The following is a 23,148-nucleotide window of genomic DNA, read 5'->3' on the forward strand; positions in this document are numbered from 1 at the left end:
ACAGGGACAGAAACTTCCTGATCTTTTACCTTGTGTTTAGCCACATTGGATATTTTGCAAAAACAACTACTTCTCCCCTCCCTTCCTCGCTGCTGTCACAGTGCAAGGACAACGTGTTGCAAGACGTTTCTTCCAACAGGAGAGGAATGCAGGCCAGCCAGGGCTTCTCGGGCAACAACTTGTTTAACAGTATGTGACAGTGGAAGGGAAGAGGCTGAATGAGGGTTTGTCTGCTGCTCCATTTGAAAATGCATATGGGTAGGAGGGAGGCTGTGGAGTTAAGGGCAGAATTTCAGCCTAAGCTTTGGAGGGTTTTCTGTTTCAAACCAAGCTGTACCATGATTTACCTGTTGCTAAATGCTGCAGCAGCACTGTAGGATAGAAGAAACAGTGACGTTGCACCTGCAGGCAGTAGGGTGAGGGGGTTTGTAGCTATTCAGATGACAGGAAAAACAGCTGCATGCTTTCTTGTCCTTACCCACGGACGTATGTATCTTGCTTGCCCTCTGGGCTTACCCATGGATGCTGGGTATCTTGCACTGAAGAGCCACGCCTCTGCCACGGGTTCTTTGTGTGTTTTTAAGGCACAGGGATAGCAGCTGGGATATGTGCTTCTGTGTTTTATTTGTGTCATCTTTAGCAGCCCTGGTAAGGCTTCACTAGTAGCTCAGTTCTTCTAGAAAGTGGAAAAGCAGAAACAAAACCAAATCATTTCATATGTGTGTATCTCACTGAATTCTGAATAATCCAGAAGGGCAGCAAGTTAAAACCAGTGGCAACTAAGTGTCTGTGCCCATTTGCTGTGCCTGTGCTCTCTATCTCCTTTAGTAAATCATAACAAAACACAAACGCATTTCTTAAGACTTCAGTTCTTGTAAGAGAAGGCGGGCCCTGAATTTTTTTTTTAACTGGGCTATGTGTGTGTTTTCTCAGGGAAGATCCAATTTTGAGAGACACCTGCATCCACTTTAACCTTCCCTCCTTTGTGAGCCCTGCTTTTGCCACCAGCCAATTAGTGGCCTCAGGAGGACATTCTGGGTCAAGCTATACCAAGTACCGCAAATCCTCATTAATGCTAATTAGTGCTCAGTAGGTTAATTGGTGGTGAAGCTCATCTTTTTTTAATTACTTGAGCAAATGAGCCAGTGGGACCTTGTGGTCAGCTTTGAATTATTCTGTTTGTTTTGATGCACCTCATTTGAATGTGTAAAGCCAGATGTTTGTTGCTTAGATTTAAGGGCTGTTTGCTTTTGTGAGGGGCGAGAAGAAGGGAACACAGAAAAATAAAATTAAGGTCTCCGTTGACACCTTAGAGCAATTCAGGTACGAAAATGGAAGAGTCATTCATGGAATGGCAAATATTGTTATGAAATAACATGTTGCCTTTAGTTTACCTTTTGATTTGTCATTCACTTAATGAATTCATGTAATGTTAGTGCAGACTTCCAGGCAGACAGAAATCATCTTGACCCTCTTAGGAAGCCATTGCAAGGGTATTCCTGGCACAAGGTATTCTTTATTATTGATAGCAACTGAATCTGGTTTCAGATGACATGAGTAATGACTCTTTTTAATCCATTTTTTCATAGTAACCCTCCAAATTGGGACATTTTTAATAGTTTGTGTACTAAGCTATCCTTTGTTTTGTTTAGTTCAAAGCATTTTGTGTGTGTCCTTTGTCCTTCATATAATTACAGATAGATGGTCTCTCTCCCTTACCCTTTCTGAGGTCACTAACTAACCAACTTAAGCATATTTCACTGTCACTGTCCAGGTCACTGACCTCCCATAGGGATGTCTCTGTTTGTGATTTCTTCCATTCTGACACCATTTTTGAGGTCCTGAGTATGAACGCAACTATATCCAATATTCAGAGTATGATTTCATGATCTCTTATCCTTTTGCCTCAATGCATCTTAAGATGCCATCCTTAGACCCCATGGGAGGGCTTAGGCACTGGCTCTGAGTCACTGGAAAGCAGAATTAACACTTAAAATCATGGCTAATACTTGTGATTGATTTACAAGCAATATTTCTGTGAGCAAGGCCTAACTGGGTGCCCGCGAGGCTGATATCATCATTAGTTTTGCATCAAAGTGTGAGGGAGACTGAGGAAGTCTTCACTTTATCTGTAGCGGACAAAAACCTTTTGTGAAAGCAGGGACTCTGTTGGTATCAGTGCAAACACTTTAGTTAAGAAACCCACTTAACTTCGCTTTTCTTTGCTTTCAGGCTTTGTATTGGGAGATCTAGTATCTGTTGTTAAATCAAATACTCATCCGTTTCAGAAGAGCTGTGTTGCATTTACCTCTATGTATTAAGAGCTCATTTTATAGTACTTGACTGGCCTTGACTTGCAGTCTGTTTCATCATCCCTTGTACTTAAGCCACAAATGCTCTAATTCTTCCATGACTTTTTCTTTCTCTGCATAGATGTGATACAATATAATTTCCCAAATGGGAAAATCAGATGTGACTTCAGTTTTGAAATTGTTGGTTATAATTAGCAGTATCAAAGATAGTCTAGCTTGGCTTCCTTAGAGCTGCAATGTGTCGCTCATGTTCAGAAGTCCCTTGACAGCACACTTTCCTCCACATGTTGCACATAGAAGCCTGAGGAGCTAACCATTATTGGCCTGTAGCAGATACCATCCTGCACTTCATCCGTTGCTGTGTGATAGGCAGATGAAGAATTTGTTCCTCATGCCTTTTGCTGCTATGGTTAATTCCATTCTCAGTGTAAGAATTTTGTGGCAGATGTTGCTTAATTGTCCCTTAGAACAAATATTTTTGATTGGTTTAAGATGCCTTTTTTAAGCCATCTATCCAAAACCACCTTCTGGTTCTCCTACTGAGATGGGAAAGACCCTACCTGTATGTTCTTTATCTGCAGAATATGAACAAGTCATTCACAGGACAGCAGTAGGTTCAGGCAGTGTTTCACTACACTTACCAGTCAGTGGACTGTAGTTAGTTAGACAAGTTACCCAGCAGTCCTCTGCAATCAGCAGGAGGTTGCACAATACAGCATTGCTAGTTTGCACGTGCACTGGTAATGATTGATTCTGCAGGCTGTCAACTTTGTAAGCCTGTTAAAGGTTAGAGAAATCTCATGTCTTGCTTTGTGCCTGCCATCCCCTTACCTGGTGATTCTTTGTAGTACCTGCTTTCTATTACGCTGCCTGCTTTGAGCAGTTGGAGATGTCTTTGTGTATGTACTTGATTTTCTTACAGCCAGCTGGTCTTTGGTGTTTTAACCAGTTGGATCTTCCAAGAGCTTTAGAAGCTTCCATGCTGTAACCCTGGTTTTAGTGGAAACCTGTGATCCTTTCTTCTTTGCACTCATGCAGATCTCATGATCCAAGAGCTCTTAAAGATTGTTTGACACTCTCAGTTGGTATCTATAGTTTTGCTTCCAAATCTGTTACCAACTTCTATTTTATATTGAGGGAATACTACTGAGTGCAGGCTGGGAGAGCAACCTGGCCTCTCTGTTGCAGGTGTGATTCTATGGTGCCAAGGGAAGGAGGGGAAGAGACCAAGTGTCTGAAAATGCTGACAGTTTGTAAAGATTTTAAGTAGGGGTCCATAGGCTCTACAAGTTTCTAGTTTTCAGGTGTCTGAGCTTAGAGACCACAGAAAAAAGAGAAGAATTCCTCCCTTTCTTTCGTGGACATCTCATTATGCTCTGAACAGAGGACTATGAGCCTGGATATTACCCTAATGGACTATTAAGTGGAATATAAACCTGCATGGCTGGATTACATATTACAGGCATCTCAGAGATTCTTTGGTTACTTTCTTGTTTTAAGTTAGTAAACTGCTTCAATGAAAGGGAGTTGTTTGTTTAAAGCTGTTGTAAGCTTGTTGACAGCAGCAGCTGTGCTTGCTGGGATTTCCATTCCATATACCAAATGTATGTGAATTTGTAATCTAACCCAAGAAAGATATCAACGTTGGCATTCAGATGTGTATCCATGTTTGCAGCATAACCAGTGGAATTACTGCTTGTGAATAAAGATGTGAAAGAACAAGCAGACTGTGAAAATGGAAAGACAGTGTAAGTGTGGTGCAAATGGGATAAAGACACTGCAAGGAGCTGCACTAGCAAACAGACCCCTTTTATGCACTGGCTCCATCTCAGTGTTAGGAACAAGGGTGAGATGGAAAAAACCAACCCAGTCGCAGAGGAACTTTGAACTAAAATAGACTGTCATATCTTTTTCAAAATAATCTGATATATAACAGTTATTTGAGGCTCCAGTGCAATGAGATTTGGACACCTACATTATTTTAAAATCCCATTGAACTTAGTGGGACTTGTATACGTAATTAAGTGCTTTGAAAGGTTGGTATCTTAGCCATCGTTTGTTAATTCAGGGCATAAAGTTCGTGATTAAATGAGTCATGTTTTTAATAAAAATCAGAGTGGAGAGTGTCTCTAATGATTTGTGTACATATGTTAAACCTATTGTAAGCATACTGTATTTTTCACCTTAAGTTTGTATTTTCACTTTCTGTAAATTCAGCAATAATTTTTCAGGCCTTTGACAGGAACTGTGTAAACCAAAGGGGTTTTTAATCAAAAACTGGATAGAAAGTTTTATTTCCAGTATGGGAGGTGAAAAAGAGAGTGTTCTTTAGAAGACAGAATTAACTAAGGGTCCCACCTTTGGTTGCTTCAGGCTGTTCTGCAGGTGTGATAGAAGCCTTTTACCATGTGCTAAGCCACAATGCTTTGCTCCTTCTCTCTAAGGCAGTTTTTGGGTGCCATGATTCGTGTACGTAATACTAAAGAGAAAGCTCCTTTTTAATGTTCCGTATCACTTGATGTGAGACTTCTGATATGGTTTGTAATAATTTATAGGCATCGGACATTCAGAAATCACAATGATGGTAATATTAGGGATGGATTAACTAAATGTAAACTTATACAAAGTGGCCTTAGAAAGGAGGAGTTTCCATTATTAGAGTTCTCTTGATAATGTGCAGTTTAAAGAAAGAAAAAATTCTTTTTCATGCTACAACCATCTTAAATACTGACAAAGGCAAAGCTGCCAAGTACTTTAAATACAGTTGACTTTTACCTTGAAATTGTCTGGTTACTCACTGGTATATTTTTTTTCTCTCCCTCAGCGTGAACGAACGTGATCATTTGTTAAAAAGGCTCGGCAGGAAAACTCCTCCGAGCCTTTTCCGTGCTCATTCTGTCCAGCAAAGTGTATCACGTAAGTAGTGGATCATGTATGCATGTGTGTTTCACAGCAGTCAGTCCCAGATGAGTGAAGCAAAGGGTGATTATTTTTTAATTAAATTGTAGGTAGAGATAATCTAGTGCAGAGGCTGAACTGCCAAGCAAGACACATAAATTTGGAAGTGGAATTAGTGTATTTGGCCTTAGGCAAGTGGAGCTCAAATGTGGATAATTCCCTAGGATCCAATCTACAGGCCCAAATGACAAAATCCCAATATTCAGGTTCTCTAAATGTAAAATCCTGATAGTCTCAATAATACTGAAAGGTCAAAAACTCTGCAGGATAAAATAAATGTTATGATAGAGCCTAGCTTAAGTAGAAATGGTTTCTTTATGAAAAGTCATATTAGCTGTGGTTAGCTGAGAATACAGCAATGTGTAAGGGATGCCAGTTAGGGGTTCTGTGTGTTTCTGATGGGGAAAGCCATGGCATGCAGAGCTGCTTCTCTCCTCTCCCTCTTTGTCCTCTGCTGGGAGAAGAGATGCCATGTCACATCTTGCTACTGCTGCTATTTGGAATAATTTGCATTTCTTGTTGGTGTAGAGGTCATCCATTTATTCATCTTCCTAGAGGAACATGCGACCGGTCTTGATCTGCTGGACCTGAAGTTTTTCTGTCAGCGTTAGCAAGGCTTCCACAGCGTTAAAAATAATCTTAACAGCTCTGCAGGCCAGATAGACTGAAGGACCATGCTGTCTCGAGGGACCAGGGAGTCCAGTCAACCCCTTCTAGTGGTAAAATGCAGTCTCTCTTGTGACTAAACCGGTGGTCAAAATATGCTCATCTTACTCAAGAAAATAGCCCCCTAGCATGCAGTACTGCTGCACACAGGACAAGGAGCAGGCACTCAGGATTTGGGTTTTGTATTGCCATTGCAGTGAGAAGTGACACCCCTGACAGTTTAAGAATCCCAGGGAAGTCAAATCTCATTGCTGGCTGTGTCATCTTTGGTAGCAGAACTGTTGTGGTTCAGGCCATGGAGGCAGGGCTGGGATTTGAGAACCCAAATGCCTGAGGTACTCTGGTTTTCCATGGGGAATTTGACTAGAAGGGGGAAACAGTGACTGATCTGCTAGTCTTTGTCCTTCATAGAGCTGTTGCAAGGCCATCACTGTCAAGGGATGTAGGGTCTTTAGCAATCAATCCCATTGCTCATGGGAAGGGGCTGGTGTGCAGAGCAGCCCTGTGGACCATGTGCTCCTGCAAAGGATTTAATCCTTTGTGTCAAGGAGCCAGGGATGCTGGTGGCAGCACAGCTTTGGGCATGCAAACATGCTCTTTGAGGAGATTCCAAAGGCGATGATTGGCAGAAGAAATCCATAAAATGCATAAATAAATTGCTGTCAAAGTAGTCTGCTGTAGAGACTTACCACAGTGCAGAAGGGAGCTACACCAGTGGTGACTAGTCAGACTTGATATATGCTTATAGTCTGGTAGAACACATCATCAGCTTGTTAGTGGGTGAATAGCTATTGGGAAAGAAAAATGAGATATCAAAATAAATGCTAATTTGGATAACCAGCTTTCCTATAAATGCAAATGATTAAGTGCTAAATGAGTCAGGCCAGTCAGGACAGGTTACAGTTGGCCATCTGTTTTTTACATGAATGTAAATTTTGATTGTGAAGCTGTTAGGATTGAAAGACGCTTTTTATGGCATATCCATGACTCTTTAAAACTTCTGTCATCTCTTGTCAAATGTTATTTTCCAGTGTTGCATAGCTGCTATATGTACAAGGCCATGTGAAATCTAGGGAACATATGTGCTGTTTCCACAACCCTAAATTGTACAACTGTTTACTAAATGCTGGAAATCTTCAAAGCAAAGAGTTGATGAATAGGGCAGTAGCCTTGACATGCTGGGCCAATATCTTAAATCACACTACAAGCGCTCTGTTTGAAGTCTTGAACTGTTCATATGTTTCCACCAGGCTCCAAGTTCCCAGCCTGTGAAGGCCACTTCTTCCAAAAATTGCTTGTGTGGCTTCAACTCAGAATCTGACACTTGCATATAAAGCAGGAAAATGGTTTGTTTAGTGAGAGCTGACAAAGGCTTAAGCAAATCAATTGCCTTGGTCCCAACAAGGAAGGAAAATGGGATTAAATTTCTTGGCACAGATTGTACAGATGCAGTACTGGTTTGAGAGTCACTTTATTTTTGACAACAACTGTTTCCAAATTTTTGGAGATGAAACAATGCCTAAATAGCTTTTTTCCCAATCACATGGAAAGGAGAAAAATTTAATGGGGAGTTTCAGGGCTACTACTAGTGGTCTGTGGTGGGAATAAAAAGATTACTAAGTCTGCAGAGCCCTGTATCAAAAGGCAGAAGCTCACTCTGTGTGTTTCCTTAGCTCTCTGTTGGCAAGCCAGCCCCTCTCCAAAAGCATTAGCACAGCACAAAACCTTCAGGCAGGATGTATGGCTGGGGTGCTCCCATACAGCACCAGGCTCTGGCAGATTCAGCCCTCAAAGTGGGGGACAGAGCCACACAGCCAGTGCCAGCCAGGATTAGTCTGTTAAACGCCTTCTCCCAGTAAAGAAACTGACTCAGAGTGACTGCCTTGGAGAGTAGCCCCTGTCCATCTGGAAGGGTATGCCCTTAAAGTGTGTAAGACCTTCATGGCTGTTTTTCTTGCTCTGGCTTTGGTTTTGTGTTCCTGAAACATGTAGAGCTGTCAGAAGCATGAAAGAAATCTATTTGCTAACTGTACTGTCAAAGATCATGTGGTTCTTTCCTACCAGTATAACTTCTGGGAAGCTTTATGAAAACTTTAAAAAAAAAAAAAAGTGAAGTTCCTGTTGGATGGCATTGTCATGAGACTTTAGTGGAAGAGTTTTATATGGTTGTCAAGCCCATGTGCTAACATAAAACCATCTCAGTGGAATCCTGTAGGCAGTGGTGATGACACTGGCCTCCAGGCTTGGTGTAGCTCCTGGTGAAGGTGCCTGGTGAAATTGGAGATTGCCAGTTGCCATCTGCTTTTTAAAGCCTCTTGAGAGTGAGCAGGAAGTGCCACCAGGCTCCTCTCAGATGTGTCTTTGGAACCTTACCTTTAGCGTGCTGTGGGGTTCACACTCGAGGGAAGGAGCAATAATGACTCCCAAAAGCTCTCCCTCTCAGAGGGTTTTCTGGCAATAAGGTTTTCTCTAGGTGAGCTTTCTCCAAGTCTTCATCCAAGTTCATGTCTTTTTTTTTTTTCTTCTTTTTCCTGTGACTTTGTGAAAGTAGCATCTCCTTTAGACAAGCTCTGTAGATACAAAAGATGGTTCTTGACCTCCCCTTTCTTTCTGCATGACTGACCTGTGCCTCCAGAGCCTCACCAGCAGAATGGGAAGGGTGATGCTCCCCACTTGCTCAGGTACCTTCAGACCTGTCCATCTTTAAGGAAAGTCCCATACCATCCCTCTAGTACAGTTTCCCTCCTGTAATTCAGAATACCCCCTGCTAGTGTGTAGTTTCCATTTGTCTCAGCATGCTCTTAAAAACAGCTGAATCCCACTCTCATTAAGCACTGCTCCAGCAGAACTCCCCCTGAAATGCAGAGAGCCATGCCTGAATGAGGATTACTGCACTTGGCCGAGATTTCCTATGCTAGCAAAGAAAATCCCTCTTCCTTTGACAGAATATGGTGATTGCATAGAGTAAATCTGAACACAGAGCGTATGGTTTGCATCTTATTAATCAATGGAGAAAAAGCACCTGTCATCCGAGGTTCATTTCACAGTATGGGGGCTGGCGAATAATAAATAATAATAATGTGTTCATGCTGAGGGCTCTAATCCCACCATTTATTCTCCACTAGCAGATACCTTCTTCCTCTCACTTTTCTGCTGGTGCATTTTGATTTGAAAAACAACAGGGTAGCTACTTGAGATGCTTTTTAAACTCCACTTCCTCTTATCTTGCATGTGTTTGAAATATAATAGACATTCTCTATTTTTTCCAAGCTACATATTTGTTGACTGTCAAGTGGAGTTGCAATCTCTTAAAATCAACTTAAGAAAAAGAAATAGGAATAATTAGTTTAGAATTGATGCTGTGGCATCTGGCTCTGTTTTCTACATGCAAATACCAGTAGGTTAGTATCTGAGATGAAAGTGATGAGACCATTTGTCAGGAGTTCCTCTTGGGTCCTTTAGGAAACACAGGCATAGTTTATTAGCAGAGAAATCAATGATTTCTGTAAGCAGTAGTCAAAATGTTCAAGATTTAAAGCAGCTCTCACTTTTTGAGGATAAGTGGAAGAAGGTTGCCAGGGAAGTCAAAGCTGAGTTAGCATTTACTGTTTAATTGGTAAATGTGAACTGCAGCATCATAGCAAATCTCCTTAAAAACTGTGCAGAACCAGACATTTGGCCTGAGAGGGAATCTGGCTGGCCAAGTGATATACCCTAACGTTGATCTTTATTATGTCAGAGAGATTTTTGGTATCTAAGAAGCAACATTTCCTAAAAGAGATTTAAAAAAAAAAAAAAGCCCCTCCCATCTCCCCCCCCCATACCCTAAAACTTAATTTTAGTGGATTTGAATCTGGGCATTTTTCTCCAAAGGCAAACAACATGATGGTAAAATGCATTTTATACTTTGGACTATACTAAACCATAATACCACTGCATGTATGAAATGGTGAAATGCTGTGGAAGGCAAGGTTTCTAACAGGCTTCCAGTGAGAACTGCCCTCTTGGTGGTTGGGACAGACAGTTCAGATGTATCAGAGGAGAGTGCAAGGAGTAGGAGGCCTCTAAAATAAATCCCTGAAGTGACTAAAACTGTACGCAGTCCTTCCATGAGCAGATTTTCTGGAATAAAAAGAGCGCTCTGGACCCTTTCTGGTCCTGGAAGCTGTTGCATGTGAGTGGGCTGTTGAGCTTGTGCAGCGTTACTGTCCGTGTTCAAGACACATGCATGGAGATGGTTTCTCTAATCCAGCATTGCACAGACCAGAATAGTCATTGCAGTGAACAGAAACCCAATGGGAGACTAGATTCTGATCTACTAATAGAATATCAAAGCTTTAAAAAAAACCCCAACAGGATGCTTTTAAAATTCAGTAGGTTGCCTGATAATATCAGGTAAGAGTGAAACCTTAGATTTGATGAGAATGTGAATCTCCTCTTAACAAATGAGCCCCACTGACAAATATTCAAAAGTGCACCTTTCCTCCATTAATAGAAAGTCTCTGAGTACAAAAGTCCTTCCTTCTGCGACAGCCGTGAGTGGGTTGTGCCCAGAAAGCCCCAAAGAAATGTGCTCCTTCTTTGGGCTGCTGCAGGACAGCTGAACAATGAGGGCCTTGTTCCCAGGGCAGGCTCATAGGTGTGGCTTTAAAAGCAGAGTTGGGGGAAAAGTTCAAACTTCTGAAAAGTTCCCTAGTAACTGGCAGATGGAAACTTTCATTGTTTTTGGATGGGGTCTGAAAATAGTGGAAATGTAGAGCTGCTTGGGGAGTGCGGGTGGGACTTGAGCATTCACAGCGTTCTGACTCCACAAGGCACAGTCAGCTGCCTGAACAGCTTAAAGCTGGATTTTAATTGTAATGTGAATTTAAAAAAAAGTAATATGAACTCATCTTCCTGTATAGAGATCAACAGGAAAAGTTTTAAATGAACTGCCAAATGTTGAGCTTCAACTGAGTAGGGCAGTGTGCAAGTATGGGGGTCACGGCCTTTCCCATGATGTACGCACAAAACCCTCATTGCTGATATTTCGGGATGGATCGTGAGCATGAGGATGTAAGGATATCCCTCATATTCTTAACCATTAATCATCTTACCACAGCAAAAAATTTCAGGCTAAGGTGTTTTCTACTGGTGTGAGAGTGGTGAATGTATTTCTTTGATTGCATTTTACACTGGCTTTGCAGAGTGCTTGGGCTGCCTGGCTGTGTATAGTCCTGTGCTAGCACTGGAAATAAGCAGGTCATGGGAAGGTAGCTGGGGTTGACGGGCTCCACGCACTCGTGTGGTCAGTGCTGGATTTGCAGTAGTTATGGCAGCTGAAGAATGTACTGCGCTGAATGATCTTACTGGATAAGTAAATATAGCAAAGCCATCTTGATGCAGACCAGGTTATGGGGCATGGGCTTCAGCCTTTTTAGGGCTTAAGCTTGCAGTCTTTGACCAAGTTGACTTTCCATTGAGAATTTAGCCAAAAAAGCTAACAGTGTGCTGGCCCTTAGTGTGGAACAAACCTACTTGGAAGTATTTGTTTCAGTGTGAATCTACCCTTTTTTAAATGAAAGCCTGTTTTGTAAATCATATTGCCTTTGCAGTTATCCAGCATGCACATACTTTTTTCCAAAAGACTGTTTGCATTTTGTGAATGTATTCTGTGAACCTTCAGCTAGAGGCAGGAAAAACCAACCTGTACCTCTGTAGCTGTATGTATATTGGCATGGAATTGCTCAGGGAAAAAAAATGGGATGCTGGGATGATCAGTCATGTAACCAAATCAAAGTTCATACTGTCCTGCAGTCACTCCAGGAAGGAGATGTGACTGGAGTTAGTTCTGGATGATGTATTTCTGTTTGAATCCCCTCCATTTACTGGCAAAGATTTCCTACCGTGCTTGTGGTTCAGGTCAGCTAACCTGCTGATAGTGTGCTCTCCTGCTAAGGGAGCGCGTGTTCTGCCTTAAGAGCTCCAATCTACAGCAAAGTCCCTGTGGCTTCAGAGGTGATGTTTACCTGCATTCTAAGAGAGAGGAGAAGACCCTCCACATTAATTGAACAATGGTCATCCCTAGTGTTGTGGGACTCTCTTCCCAGCAGCTTACAGCTGTATAGGAGTTGCTGACCACCCTCCCTGTGCAGGCATCAGACAGAGGAAAAGATCTAGGAGTGCTTGAGCATCTGTGCTTGGCTCATATGGTGCCAAGTTGGTTGTCAAGGTGAAGGTTTAACAAGCCTCACTCAGGGATACAGTTCATTTCTGGCCTTCTGGGCTTCTCCTGGCTGCCAGCATCAGTCGCCTGCTTCAAAGCAGGCTGCATTCAGGCCCATGGGGAGCAAGTTCAGCACCAAGCTGCTTAGGGTCCTCGCATCCCTCTTGCCTTAAGAGGGTGTTCAGCCCTGTGTGCCTTTCTGTCACAGGGTCCCTCTGTGTTGTGCTCCAGCCTTATTTCACCTCAGTACCTGATCTAGGAGGGGGAATATGTCTTAAGCCTGTTAAGGGAGGACTCCTGAAAGACATTTGCTAGGTCTCTGGGTAGTAATTGGGACATCCGTTCTTATCTGATGCTGTGTCTTTCAGCCTGGGGTGAATCTGGGGCAGGATTTCAGAATTCACAAGCTCCTGCTTCCAGAGCTGCTTGGGGCAGATGGAGAGTTGCCCATAGAGAGTTAGCCATGGTATAATTCTTGGGTTCTCCCAGGCAGTGTTCACATCTGCCAACTCTTGCCAGTTTTCCTACTACAAAGCATTATCTGGTTCTGTATAGCCTGTGACTTTCCTGTTTCTCCATTTGTGTAACTATGCTAATCTGCCCCTATCCTTTCTGGTTACCCATTTACACCTGAAAAATCACCTTTCCTTGTTGTCATAAAGTCTGTTGTCCTTTGCTGTAGTTTTCCATTCAGAATTTTCTGTAGGGTCATGTCTGCTTTAAATATTGTTTGGTGTTTCACTGTGTTGGCCCATTAGCTTTTGTGACTGTTTTACCAGTAACGTGCTGTTTTGCAGATGATGTCAGAAATGTCACTTGCCTTGTCCACAATACCTTAAAATAAATCAGACACATGGTTATTTTCATCTGAGTAATTTCTAGGGAGCCCAAAGGATTGTGCTAGCTAGCAGGATTAACTTGTGCAAAATAGAGACCTGCAGAATATTTTTGTTTGCTCTATTCAAGATATGGGTGACTGGCCAAAACAATCGAGAGTTCCTCAGTGCAATTTGTCAGATGCCACCTGGAAACTTGTAAAAAAAAAAATATAAATTCCTGAATGGAGTTAAGAGGAAGATGTGACTCAGATGCAGTTGTGGTCTAGACATTTCCATGTTCTTCCAGGAAAACCGCTGATATCAAGCAGGCTATAGAGAAGTCGAGCCAAAATGCAAATCTCTACCTGTCCGTTAAGTCTTTAAAGAAGCTCTGCCACTATGGGAGTACACATGGTGTCCAAGTCAATCTGTAGCTTATTAGTCAGGTTAACTCAGAGGGAAATGTTGACTGTGTACACTAACCTGGCCTGGGGAGGGGAGCAGTAAGGCAGAGCTGGCAGCAGACATCCTTTCTGTGCCATGTGGGCAATGTAGTGCACAGCTGTGAATGTCAGAGGCACAGCACAGAAATGAAGATTGTTGCAGTCTCAGTCATGTAACTTTAGCGATGCCTAAAACTGTTCCTAAAAATGGACTGTGCCCTTGAGCTGGACTCCAGTGATTTATTTTTTTCTTCCTTTGCTTTTTCAGATGGGTATGCATTTTCTCAAGAAGAACACGGTGTTGTTTCCCAGTCGCAAGTTGTTCGATCCTACGATACAACCAAAAGGAGAGCAGAAATAGAATAAGTGGTTCTTTACTTGATGGGTGGTGGGAATAATGGGATTTGGATCAATGCATCCACTGTTAACACATTCTTGACTAGGGTTGGCAGCAGCAGCCAAAACACCAGAGAACTCATTTCTGTGGCCTTAGCCAACAAGTTTCTGTATTCTCCCTGCAAACCTTGAGTACATATTGTGGGAGGAAATCATTGTTTGAATTCAGTCGCAAAGCTCTGCCTAAAGTTTTGTTTATGTTGTTATGAAGCATTTGACTGTGCTATGTGAGGTGTGAAATTAAAAACAATGTTTTACCACTATTTAAAACATCGGCATAAGATTGTTCTGGGAGAAAAGTAGAAAATTTATGTTCCATGAGAAATCAGCCTTTGCTTAATTGGAACGGGGTGCTGAGATTTCCTGTTTTGTTACACACGGACCAAGTGCACACGGCTGCATGCAGACCTTACTCCCTCTAATATTCACTGTTTACTAATTCGGATGAAATTTTTAACAGACAATTTGGCATCAAATTTTTGATTGCAACACAGTCTTTAGCTAAAAATGGTTATTTGCCTTCTTATGACACAATAACACAAGATAGCAATGAATTACTTAGAATATTTCTTGCCCTCTTACAACATTTATTAGGGCTCTGTCTTAGCTTTCTAAAACCCAATTAATAGCTTACTCACAAAGCCAGGATGTGGAAGTCAGAGAGCTCGGCAGGGCAGCTGTCTTGAGTGCATGGCATTGTGCACAAAGATGAACTCCAACAGGCGCCTCCTGGTAACTCTTCATGACGTATTTGGACATGCACTTCAAGTGTAGCCTGGGATTTCCCCACCATGATCCCATTCCCACTTTAACAGTAGAACAAAACAGTGAGAACTTAAGTACAAGCTTGTCAGATGTTGAGAAGGAAGATGTGCATCCACACAGGAGGCTGATACCATAACCCTAAAGAAGCATTCCCCTGTCCAGGTAGGACAGGCTTGCAAAGGAAAGTTAGGAAGGGTTTACACATGTGCGTGCACACACATGTACACACACAGAGCTGGTCACTGTGAAGAGAAGACCTTCTGTTTGTTTCTTTGTTCAGCCAAACCAGTCCCTCTTCTAGATCTGATCCATCAACAGGCTTCCTGGCACACTCAGACCCGTGAGCCCTGGAAGGAATGCTGGCTTCATGGCCTCGCTGTGCCAGTGGGACAAGCGTGCTGCTGCATAGATTGGAATTTTGAAAAAAAGCAAAAACTGGGGCATAAGTTAAAGCTGAAAGAACTCTTAGAAAGCTTATGCTGTCCTCCAGACAAGTTCTATTAATTTTAGTCGCCAAGCCACATTTCTGAATAGCATAAAGTAAATACTGCTGTGTTTTAGCCACATTTTGTGGTTAATGTATATACTACATCTGTGCATTTAAAAAGTTGGCATTGTTTTTTGCCCTATTGATTGTCATCCAGCACTTTTTATTGATGTAAATATATCTGAAAGCAATTTGAATATGAATATTTATGTTTAGCAAGGAAAAGGAAAATGCCAGCTTGGCCCACTAGCTTAATCTTCCTTAAGGGTTGTGAATAAGTGCCGGTGCTCAAGTGTTGTAGTTCAATTCCCAGTGCCACCTTGGAGGCTCGGAGTCCCCTTCCATGTTAAAAAGCAAATTTTGCTCCTGCAGGACCAGGCAGGATTGCTCTTGGATTCAGCTGATGGCACAGAGGGAAAAGTCATCACCTTCTTTCTGCAGTGCTAATGAGACAATTATGCAATAAGGGAAACGTGCAAATAGTTTTGCCATAGGCATGAATGTCGAGGGGACAAGTGTGGGTGTATGTATTTTCTGGGAGATGAATTTTGTTTAAAGGCATGAATGCTAGTGCAGAGAATAAATAAGGGGAGGGTGAACCTCATCCCAGGAGCTTTTAAATCTTAACACTGATCTAACCTGTTAAACGCTTTCTTTTATTGAGAAACAAAATCTATTTAGGAAATGTGTGGTATAAGCCTGTCCTCGAAACTGCTGTTTCTTCCTTTTGTAACAACACACGGAAAATTAACTTCCCACCGAGACAAAGCGAGATCAGCTTAGTCTTTGTACTCTAAGCCACACACTAAACATTGGTATGTAAACCATTTGGAGGCTTTTCATGAGGATACAGAAAAAAACTTTTAAAAGCCTCTGGATAATGAAGAAGGGCAAGTAAATGAGCAGAGAATAGAAAGGATTCTGGAGTCTTTTCTGTTCTTAACTTAGTGCAACAAAATTTTACAGAGCATAATGAGAGATGCTGGGGAGGAGCAGCTGTCATCTAATGTGATTTATTTTATTAGTGCAGACTATGGGCTGTATCATTTTGACCTCTCTGTAAATTGAGGTCAGTGTGTGTCACAAACACAAACCCTCCCTAGAGTGAATAGTGGCTTAGATTGAGGTATGTGTGTTGGATGTCAGCTCAATGGGAATTACACATGGGGTTTGTCACAGGCTATACAGTATGTGACACTGGCGCTAGTGGGTCAGACTTTATCATCACTGTAAGGCCTTAATCTCTAGCTGAGTTCATCCTGTAGAGCCCACCCAGGTCAAGACCTGGCATTCTTCTTGTTCTTTGGAGTCATTACAGGAATTAATGTATTGTAATATGCTGTAGCCTGACTGTTGGAGTTGCTTGTCTTGGTGAACAATGATGAGGTGTATTCTGGTGGTGTGTTAGCAAAAGGAGAGCGACAGCTGCTCTGCCCCAGCAGAATTCCTTGTTCATTAACGCAAATGTATGTAGCAGTAACAGCAACCTTTGAAAGAGCTATGAGAAAGTGTTATCAACTAGACAGGGTATTGGAGCAGAAGGAATGGGAGATTTCCGCTTGACTGTCCAGACTTAACTACCTACAGCTGATCAGAATAGGGTTTCTTGGGCAGCTCTCTGCACTGACCAAAGTGGTGGAGGAGGTTTTGAATATTCAGAAGGAAGTGGTGATTTTCCTGAATTAGGGTGGATCTGGTTGCTTCTTTTTGTAACACCATAATCTCTGCTTGCATTGAAGCTGCTGTTCCTTTAATGATTGCCTAGTAGCAAATTAAAGCTGGCAAGCGGGAGCCTGAGCTGAGCACTGCTGAGAAGTCTGTTGACATTTTCTTTTCATTGACAGGGCTTCAGGTCTTGCTGTAGGGAGCTAGCATGGGAAGTCAGTAATAACTTGTCTAGGAGAAATGGCAAATAACCAATAAAAGTATCTGAGTCAAACTAAGCTGCTAATGTATCTAAAAATGTGTGTGGAGTTAACATGAACTGTATGGGCTGTAAATTAAGATAACAGTCAAGCCTCGCTAATCTGCACTTCACTAGACCAAGTGCATGCCAAAAATGTGCAGTCTCTTCCCCTGCCTCAGCCAGCAGCTAATAGCAGATGCTACAGGGAAGTCTCCTGTTACCAAGATTACATTATTTTTACAGCATGTACTGGAGTGTGTTTGCTGGGAGACAGTCAATGCTCATAAATAAAGAAGAGAAAGCTCAGGTGGACCAGAATAAGTGAAATGCAGGGACTGTGGCATGGTCAGTGGCTACACTGGGTGCAACTTGCCCCTCTATGGACAACCCGAAGAGCTTGAGAGGTGCACTGTCCTTACGCTGTCCCTGTCCTGTCCTGCAGGCTTATTTTGCCCTTTTGGGCTAACTCACCAAATCTGCTGTTTTGCATTGCCTCCAGTCATCAGTGCAGACTAGTGATGCCCTATTTACATTCTCCCTTGGTTTTATAAATAATGACTTAATTTCATTTTTAAATACTCTGAGGACTGTACTTTTGCTGTTACGCCTCACAGCTCAAGTTTGAAGCAGAGCAGCCCTAGAGCGGGTGTTCTCCCCCGAGAAGCACTTTGGATTTGTCAGATTTCTCCCTAGTTTTAAGGCACTGAGGATATTTTACCTTAGTTTTGGATCATCACACAGTATCAATGCCTTAAACTTCAGTCAGTTTGCAGGGAGAGCTCTTTGTGTCTTGTTGAGTCTAACAATAAACGGTGATGATGTGAAATACCTGATGGGTTGGAGGAGAATTTGACTGTGTCTGTGCTATACCTGATGCATCTGGGTAGCAGTTTGCTTCTGAAACGTGGCACTGACCATACATGTTCCTCAGTCTCCAGACAGATGGACTCCTTCTGTCCTATCAGGAAGGACCCTTGTACTCATCCCTTCAGAGTCGGTCTATGCTGCAGCTCCATGCCTCCTCGAGGATGCTGAGCACCAAGCAGATCCAGACCCTAACCCTACCTTGTACCTGCAGGGTCCCCTGGGCACAGCCCTGAGGCTGTCCTGCAGGCAGCTAGAGGCACAGCCAAAGTGCCTATCAAATGGGGAGAGTTTTGAATTCAAATCCAGGTGTTGTTCCTAGCCATAACTCATAATTGTCATTGCAGACAGTGTAAAGAGGTATACAAGACATGTAGACTCAGCACGTTATGAATCTGATGACTGGACTTGTACGCAGCCCATTCCCATCCCACCGGTCAGGCCCTGTGTGAGCAACTGTGTCACTTGGCGAGTGAGTGAACAAGCAATGACACTTCCCTTTAGCATGTCGCTTATTTGCAGCCATGTCACTGTTCCTCAGAAGCCCTCTGTGCAGGAGCTCTGGACCAGATCCCCCTCTGAAGGGTGACTCTCCAGCCAGGCTGAGAGAGGCAGCCCCAGGGAGCTGCCTGTTCCATAACACAGTGTCATGGTTGTCTTTGTGTCATAGATGGTGGCTGGTGGGACTCTGCCAGCAGCAGCAGGGGTAGACGAAGCTGCTCCAGGAGCACGGCCCCTGCTTCTCTGGAAATGACATGTTAGTGCTGATGAGGTTGGGCCTTTGACATGACCTGCGCTTTCAGACAGGTAGTTTCTATCTGGAGCTTTTATTCTTCCTGGTGCTGAGCTTTCTGGGTTGACTGCAAGCAATTCCTGTTAGAATAGAGTGAAACATGCTTTTACCTATTTTCTGTACCATACACAAAGGGCTTAGTACTTTGTTTGGTGAAACCATACGTGTTGACTTTTTTCTTAGAGCTTTCTCCTTCTGTATGGAGTGGGGGCAAGCCTCCTCAGTTTGATTACATAGTTAACACAGCCCTGTTCCCATTTTATTTTCACTAGTCTTATTATACTGCTTAACCCTGACTTCTCAGAACTGAATAGCTCCAGGATGGAGAAAGCTCAGATGCTCTTACCTGAAAGCTTCATTATCCTCCAGACACCCAAGAGAGCCTCCCCTACTCTTCAGTGCTTGTGACCAGAGCTGTGTGTCTGGAGAAGGTCACGGGACAGGTTAGTACAATAGATGACAATGAAATAAATCCATATGGGTACAGAGAATAACTCCTTCCGTACCTTTTCCATACCTAGCACCAAGATTAATGGAGGCTTTGAGCCTTGTTGGTAAATGAAAACCAGAAAGTGCCCTGTGCTGCTTGGCCACACAAGTGAATCCCAAAGGTGATCACTTCTCGGTGACCTGCAGAAAGCCCAGACAGCCTGGCTGGGTTTATCTGGCCGGGAATGTGCTCTCGGATGGGTTGTCTGGAGGGGTGAAGGGACTGGGAAACAAAACAGCTTGGCCAAGACCACTGCTGCTGTTAGAGACGAGGGAGGGGAGGGATTCTTCGGGATTCCCTGAAGAGCTGTGATAAAGCTTACTTCTCTGGTTCCTTCCTGTGGTTCTGGGAAGGGAGGAAGAGAGCTGTGTTGTGAGCTTGCGAAGCTCTGTTACCTCCTGAAGCTGAGCTTTCTCTGGCGCCAAGCTCAGTCCTGGGCTTGGAGAAGGGGAATGCGTCCCTGCCAGCAGCCCTTGTGCTTAGTGTCCCTTGGCTCTAGCAGGTTGTTTCCTGGGTTATGACAGATTGCTAAATTGTTTCCTGGCTGCTGTTTGCCTCGTGGACCCACAGGAATTGAGCGCTGAAATTATTTCAGTCCTGACAGGGAATATCTTTCATGGAGAGTTAATGGGACTTCTCCTTAGGTGTTGCTCCTGGGCAGGTTCGTATCCCCTAGGCCGGTGGAAGGGGCTTGTTAATCTGAGGACCTGGGTCCTTTTGTGATAGAGTGTGAAGCCTAGGGGTTGTTTCACTTGGATTGGTGGCCTGCTCATTTGTGGTGTGGACAGAAGGTAAAAGCTGGTTCCTCCAAAGCCTTCCTTTATGTATGGAGAAGGTGAGACAGGTTCTCCTGAAGTCTGCGAAGAGGGGATCTCCCTCAGCATCTCTGTAGCTACTAAAGAGAAATAGAAGTGGGTAAATGTCAAATTCTGTACTGGGCAAGCCCAGCTCTGGGCAGTCATGCAGAAATCTTACGATGAAGAAAAGACTAATATATTGCCAAACTGTCACTGTGCATAGCTGGGAGGTCAGCACCCTTGTAATTATGGAGTGATGAAGTCAAGGGAACAAGCCAACATTAACAGAAAGACGTGATTGTTTTAAATTCTGACCACCTTACTGGGTGGCTTCCCTGTGAAGATGTTCCAGATGTTGTCTTGGCATAAATTAATGAATTTTGAAACATCTGCAGGGTTTCTTAGAAAACATGGAATTTAACAGACAGTGCATATGCTCTCCTTTTGCCCTTCTGGTTGATATTTTGATTCAGGAAGGGAATGCAGGCACTTCCCGTTCTTACCATCAAGAGCTCGTAGACTGGAAAGTTGCTCAAAGTTGTTTCTCAACCCTTTTTTTAAAAAAAAGGCTCCAGATAGAAAGCAATGAGGCAGCCAAGCCTTTTGGGACTGTGTGCGCTTTGGAAAGAGTCGTCTGACTTGAAAACCTCCCCCTGTCCCTCCTCCTGCCCCTGAAGTGCAGCCCATTGCGCTGGGAGGTCAAATATTCAGTGGCTTGAGTGACAAGCTCTTTAACAGCATCTTTTTCATCAGCGAGCCAAGTCATGTGCCCGCTTGTCTGTCATATCTGTACTTGAATTGCTTAAATATTGTTTCAGATGGAGAGGTTTTAATCTGGATATGCAGAGAGGAGTAATGCTGTGGGGGGATGTTTAATTGGCTCCCAGCAGAGCAGCAGTGGTGTGTGGGTTTTTTCCTCTAGAAGTGTTACCATTTTCACATCCTATTAATGTCCTCTGGTAGTTTAAATACAGCATCGTGTTACAGTGGAGTTTGTTTCCCTCCCAGACTGAATACAAATGAAGGTCATTTACTTGTATTTTTAGAAGGTTCGGAAAACTTAGCAAATTTGTAGCTTTGAACAGCGTTGTTGACTGTTGTATGTCTGCACAAAAATATTTCCAATAAACCTTTTATTAAAGCAGCCCAATGCACCGAGGCTTGTTTGTTTTATCCCCCCCCGCAGATTTTGCAGCAAGAGTTCAATGGTAAATGCATTTGAGATTTAGCCTGCAAAGCTGGTGAGTGGATTATTTTTTGTTTTTTTCATGACCTTTTGGGTGTGTTTTAAGGGCCTGCTTCTGTAATGGTGAGGACAAGGCTTGGATTCCTTTAGTGGGTCTCGAATCAGGCCCCAAATGTAAGACTAGTATGGCAAAATAAGAATGGTACTGATGAGCTTACAGCAGGTACCTGATATTTGAATAGTGTCTCCAGGGGGAAAACCATCTTTTTATATAAACTAGATGGACAGATATTCTCCTACAAATCATAGAATTGTTTAGGTTGGAAAAGACCTTTAAGATCATGAAGTCCAACCATAAACCCAACACTGCCAAGTCCACCACTAAACCATGTCCCTGAGCACCACATCTACATGTTTTTTAAATACCTCCAGGGATGGTAACTCAACCACTTCCCTGGGCAGCCTGTTTCAATGCTTCACAACCCTTTCGGTGAAGAAATTTCTCCTAATATCCAATCTAAACCTCCCCTGGTGCAACTTGAGGCCGTTTCCTCTTGTCCCATTGCTTGTTACTTGGGAGAAGAGACTGACACCCACCTCACTACAACCTCCTTCCAGGTAGTTGTAGAGAGCAATAAGGTCTCCCCTCTCGTCTCCCCTCTCCAGACTAAACAACCCCAGCTCCCTCAGCCGCTCCTCACAAGACTTGTGCTCCAGACCCTTCACCAGCTTCGTTGCCCTTCTCTGGACATGCTCCAGCACCTCAATGTCTGTCTTGTAGTGGGGGGCCCAAAACTGAACACAGGATTCAAGGTGTGGCCTCACCAGTGCTGAGTACAGGGGCACGATCACTTCCCTGCTCCTGCTGGCCATGCTATTCCTGATATAAGCCAGGATGCCATTGGCTTTCTTGGCCACCTGGGCACACTGCTGGCTCATACTCAGCCAGCTGTCAACCAACACCCCCAGGTCCTTTTCCGCCAGGCAGCTTTCCAGCCACTCTTCCCCAAGCCTGTAGCGTTGCAAGGGGTTGTTGTGACCCAAGTGCAGGACCCAGCAGTTGGCCTTGTTGAACCTCATACAATTGGCCTTGGCCCATCGATCCAGCCTGTCCAGGTCTCTCTGCAGAGCCTTCCTCCCCTCAAGCAGATCAACACTCCCACACAACTTGGTGTCGTCTGCAAACTTACTAAGGGTGCACTCGATCCCCTTGTCCAGATCATTGATAAAGATATTAAACAGGACTGGCCCCAACACAGAGCCCTGGGGAACACCACTTGTGACCGGCCACCAACTGGATTTAACTCCATTCACCACCACTCTTTGGGCCCGGCCATCCAGCCAGTTCTTTACCCAGCAAAGAGTACACCCGTCCAAGCCATGAGCAGCCAGTTTCTCCAGGATAATGCTGTGGGAAAGAGTGTCAAAGGCTTTACTGAAGTCTAGATAGACAACATCCACAGCCTTTCCTTCATCCACTAAGAGGGTCACCTTGTCATAGAAGGAGATCAGGTTGGTGAAGTAGGACCTGCCTTTCCTGAACCCATGCTGACTGGGCCTGATTGCCTGGTTGTCCTGTATGTGCCACGTGATGGCACTCGGGATGCTCTGCTCCGTCAGCTTCCCCAGTACTGAGGTCAGGCTGACAGGCCTGTAGTTCCCTGGATCCTCCTTCTGCCCCTTCTTGTAGATGGGTACCACATTAGCTAATCTCCAGCCAACTGGGACCTCCCCGGTTAGCCAGCACTGCTGATAAAGGATGGAAAGTGGCTTGGTGAGCACTTCCACCAGCTCCCTCAGTACCCTTGGGTGGATCCCATCTGGCCCCATAGACTTGTGTGTGTCTAAGTGGTGTAGCAGGTCACTAACCATTTCCCCTTGGATGATGGGGGCTTCATTCTGCTCCCCATCCCCATCTTCCAGCTCAGGGGGCTGGGTACCTGGGGAACAACTGGTCTTACTGTTAAAGACAGAGGCAAATAAGTCATTAAGTGTCAAATGATACATTTGATCTCACCAAGGCTTCACCAATATAAACCTTGGGAATCTTTTGTCCAAGCTA

At 43.7% G+C, this 23,148-nt stretch overlaps 1 protein-coding gene across 1 annotated transcript in view; it reads left to right on the top strand.

Moving 5' to 3' along the window:
* ATP8A2 (ATPase phospholipid transporting 8A2) overlaps positions 1–21,014 on the top strand; it is a 349,297-nt gene extending 328,283 nt beyond the window's left edge. Inside the window, exons 36-37 of the mRNA XM_072850471.1 lie at positions 5,137–5,228; positions 13,671–21,014. Of these exons, the coding sequence (XP_072706572.1) occupies positions 5,137–5,228; positions 13,671–13,768 (190 nt within the window). The 3' untranslated portion in view covers positions 13,769–21,014. The remainder of the gene's footprint in view (positions 1–5,136; positions 5,229–13,670) is intronic.
* Positions 21,015–23,148: the final 2,134 nt, after the last annotated feature.

This window comes from Ciconia boyciana, chromosome 1 (genome assembly GCF_034638445.1).
Source record: "Ciconia boyciana chromosome 1, ASM3463844v1, whole genome shotgun sequence".
In the NCBI taxonomy this organism is placed as follows: domain Eukaryota; kingdom Metazoa; phylum Chordata; class Aves; order Ciconiiformes; family Ciconiidae; genus Ciconia; species Ciconia boyciana.